Source organism: Chaetura pelagica, unplaced genomic scaffold, assembly GCF_000747805.2.
Source record: "Chaetura pelagica isolate M959 unplaced genomic scaffold, ChaPel_1.0 scaffold150, whole genome shotgun sequence".
Taxonomy (NCBI): Eukaryota; Metazoa; Chordata; class Aves; order Apodiformes; family Apodidae; genus Chaetura; species Chaetura pelagica.
The window spans coordinates 1,617,640-1,621,903 of NW_009952052.1; the positions used below are offsets into that span (position 1 = coordinate 1,617,640).

Sequence of the window (4,264 nt, forward strand, 5' to 3'; positions counted from 1 at the left end):
ATTCCTGCTATTTTTCATGTTGCTATCTTGTTAATGCTGACTTGGCCTTTTGCTTGTGTATCCTAATGCTTGCTTTGTGTTTTGGCATCCATAGAGGAACCTCAATGTAACTTTATTCTGGCCTGTAAAAAGATCAAGCTGTAGCCCTTAGAGTAGAAAAAGGTACCAGTTCAAGATTGTGTGTGAACTCAAAAATGTGTATTATTATATTTCTCAAAAAAAGCTGGAATGAAATTAAGTTATAATTCAATAGTTCATTCATTCTCTGTTATGAGAGTTGTTGTAAATTTTACTCATTTTGTGAGTTTCTGGCAAATCTGATAACAGATTCCTTACATGAGTAGAAATTAACTTGTTTTCAAAACTAACCTCATTCTCCTGAAATGTTGCAGAAAATGGGCTTTTCTAATTCAGACAAAATCTGAAATCAACCCAATTACATCTGTTTAGATAGCCACATCTGTTCTACTGAAGCATCCTGTTCTGGTCTCTGCCAGAGATAGGATACTGTACTGTGCTACAGGGGTCTGTAGCAGATTTGGCTTAGCATAGGAATTCTTATTTCTTATGTCATTTCAGATTTAGTCAGCAGCAGCTAAACCCCTCAGCAGCTTTAAAAAGGGTGGCTATAGGGAAGACCAGGTATGATGCAGTGTCAGATGAGTTTTTGCAAGCATTCACTATGACTGAAACTTATTAAGATAATTTTTTTAAAAAAATATAATGTGTAGAAGAACAAGCAATACTTCTAATGTGATAATCTTTTATCCAAATTTTTAATGCTGCTTTTCTTTCTTGTGGTTATAAATTTCAAAGGAAAGCCAGTTCAATTATTTAAAAATAGGTATTTTATATAGAAATCTTCCTGGGTACTCAAAACTGCTCTATATGCTGTAAGACTTGTTGCCAAATATATAGTGTCCTCTTGTCCTTTTGTGTGAAGTCAACCCCTGTGCTCATCATCTCTGCAGTAGCTGTCAAACTGCTTACCTCACCAAGGTGCACTGCAGGAACACTACTAATAGCTTTTAGCACACCAATTAGATAAAAATTGAGTTCATAGTTTGACAGTGAATGGCTTGGGCTCAGTATCTTTCATCTGCTGTCTTTTCTATTTAGTAGAGACACAGATATATTGCCTTCTGTGCGATACAGATTTTTAAAAATATTTTCTCTTCTGTAAATAAACACACAAGAGCTAATTCTCAAACTCAAACCTATTGTTCCACTGTTGATTTGCTAATATTGATTTTGAACCAGATCCATATAGTTTGTGTACCTGAAAAATCCCTAAAATGGTTTTTTAGAATATGAAGTTGTCGTGGTTTATGCAGTCTTTCAGAAGGAGGTGAAAAGTAAAATGTAGTGAAACTATGTTATAAATATGCAGATTTTAAAAAGAAAGCCATTTTTTGGCTTGGTTTTTGAATCCATCTGCCGATTACATTTTTTAAGTTCAAACAGCAAAACTACTTCTGATTTAACTATTACATATTTGGCAAGCTTAATAAAGGACAAATCAAAGCTAAATCAGGGGTATTTACAACAACCACAAATTTAATCCAAAGTGGGTACTTAAATGCTCATATAGTTCTAAATTATGTTCCTTCCAGATGGTGAATTAATGTAATTTTAGCAGGAAGTGAAGTTGCACAAATACACAGTATTTAGAACACTCACTGATTTAATGTTTCTGTACCCACCAAGGCACAGATGTTGCTTATCATTTTTGTGCCAGTTGTCTCTAGCTTTCCAGTTATTGCAAACGGAGGAAGAGAGTTTGCGAGGGCAAAAACGGGGCTGGGAATAACTTAAATTAGTAAAACTTAATTCAAATGTAAATGAATCTTTTCTGTCCTCCACCTATTTAACCTCCACAATAAAAATAATGGTGGCCTGTTTGTGGAATATCTTGTTATTATTTGCTCCTGTCACCATAATTTGGTTTCTAACTAAAATCTTTTAACCTGTAGAGCTGTCTCTGACTGACAATGTACATAGTTTCTTGTTGCATGCCTCTAAAGCAGTGATCAGAGGGAAAGCACAAGATAAATCTCTTGGCTTAAACAAAAATAAGTTCCTGGAAGGTTGGTGCAGCATCAGAATTGATTCCTTACTGCAGAACAGCTTGAATTTGTTGGGCATATTTCAAAAGCTCTTGCTTTTCCATGTCTTTTACTGCAAGGAGTAGACAACAAATATTATGTGCTGGGTGACAAAGATTTTTTTGGTGTGCTTCTGATGGGACATGTATTGAGCTATATTGTAGAAACTGTAAAGGGTAGATTCAGACTAGCTAGGAGGAAGACATTTTTTAAAATGGTTGTGGTGAAAGACTGGAACAGGTTGTCCAGAGAGGTGGTGGATGCCCCATCCCTGGAAACATTCAAGGTCAGCTTGGATGGGACTCTGAGCAACCTGATCTACTTGAAGATACCTCTGCTTATTGCGAGGGGGTTAGACTAGATGACCTTTAAAGGTCCCTTCCAACACAAACTATTATATAGCTTGGCAAAACAAGCCCAGGCAACACTACAGGCTTGGGGAAGAGTGCCTGGAAAGTTGCCTGGCAGAAAAGGACATAGGGGTGCTGGTTGACAGCTGGATGAACATGAGCCAGCAGTGTGCCCAGGTGGCGAAGAAAGCCAATGGCATCCTGGCCTGCATCAGAAATAATGTGGCCAGCAGGAGCAGAGAAGTGATAATTCTCTTATACTCGACACTGGTGAGGCCATACGAGATACACATCTACTGGGACTGCAAAGGAACTTTGCATTTCTAGACACTATTTGCGATAATGAGGCAGGATCAAGAAGATTGGCTTTGTATGTTTAATTATGTGTTGAAGACTCATGCAGTCTCCAAGAGGTGTTTCTCTGTTCACAAAGTAATAAAAATAGAGAATTATGAGATAGTAGTACTAAGAAAGTTATATTCAAGTTTTAGTTGGTTCGTATATACTAATATACTGCACAGCACTACAGGATTTTGTCCAATGCTTTCTATAGATAACAGATATACACTTTCCTTCTTTGCCTAGGGACTAAAAGGTGACCCTGGTAGTCCTGGTGTGGCTGGTCCTAAAGGAGAAAAGGTACTTTTTTATCTGTAAAGTTGTATGTATATGTGATTGTGCATGATATTTCTTCAATATTCAATACTTTACCTTAACTACATGGATCAAGCACTCCCGGTTGCCATTTGTGTAGCATAAGCATTGAAGAATATGAACACAGACTAACTGTAAATATGGAAGACAAATAGTCTTTATCAAAACAAATTTTGAAAGGAATTCAGAGCAGGAGCCTAAATCCATGGTTCTAAATTGCTCTCTGGGTGCTCTGATTTGCTTCCATGAACTGAACCTTGAAATCCTCACAGCACAATTCATATCTCAGTGATGTAATTCTATGAACATTTTACACAGTCGAATGTCTTTACATGTCTGAGCTGTCACACTGACCACAGTGGCCACCTTGTGCATGTAACCTGCAGCTTGTATTTTAACATATACAAATGTGTTTTGAGGATTGGTTTTTTTTAAGCTATGATCCATTTATGCAGAGATGTGCCTTTTTCTTCTTCTTTTTTTTTTTCCTTCATTTAACCTGCCGTGAACTATATGTAAATCTACACCATTACTGAAAAAGAATATTGCTTTTCTTATATGTTTTCATAATGTTTTCAGAGCATATTTGATGATTATAGTGAATTTACTTCTGCAGTGGTGTGTGTCCTCTAAAATGCCTAGAGGTTAAAAATGTATAACTAAAGAAACTCCTGAATTATTTACTCTCCTGTTTTAATTAGGGAGAAGCAGGACCACCAGGACCAACTGCCTTGAGTGTAAGTATGCATTAAAAAAAAAACACAAACAGATGAAAGCAAAGTTGCAGGTTTTAGCTTATTTGCAATGTAAATACTTTTTTGGTATTAAATTGAAGAGCCATGTCCCACTCTTTGGAATGCCTCTACATTTTCTGCATTAATTGTGAAGCAGGGAAAAGGGAATTTTATAAATATAAAGAAAATACACGTATTTAGAAGGATGTCCCTGCATTGGTACATCCACTGATGGTCTTCTTCACACTTTTTAAAAGGAAATATTTAAATTTTAGGAAAGTAAACATGAGTCTTCAGAGGAATTTTAGTAACAAATGTACTGAACTTTCTTTTTTAGTAGCTGCTAACTGAGAGAAGAGACAAGAGTGAGTGTGAATTGATTTAGCATCTTGAAGACAGATTACAAGGCTATGAGAAAATA

General features: G+C 36.2%; 1 protein-coding gene across 1 annotated transcript in view; it reads left to right on the forward strand.

Annotated features, from left to right (window-relative positions):
- Positions 1-4,264, forward strand: part of COL19A1 (collagen, type XIX, alpha 1) — a 207,236-nt gene that overhangs the window by 115,098 nt on the left and 87,874 nt on the right. The window contains exons 9-10 of the mRNA XM_010003471.1: positions 3,041-3,094; positions 3,811-3,846. Coding sequence (XP_010001773.1) covers positions 3,041-3,094; positions 3,811-3,846 — 90 coding nt within the window. The remainder of the gene's footprint in view (positions 1-3,040; positions 3,095-3,810; positions 3,847-4,264) is intronic.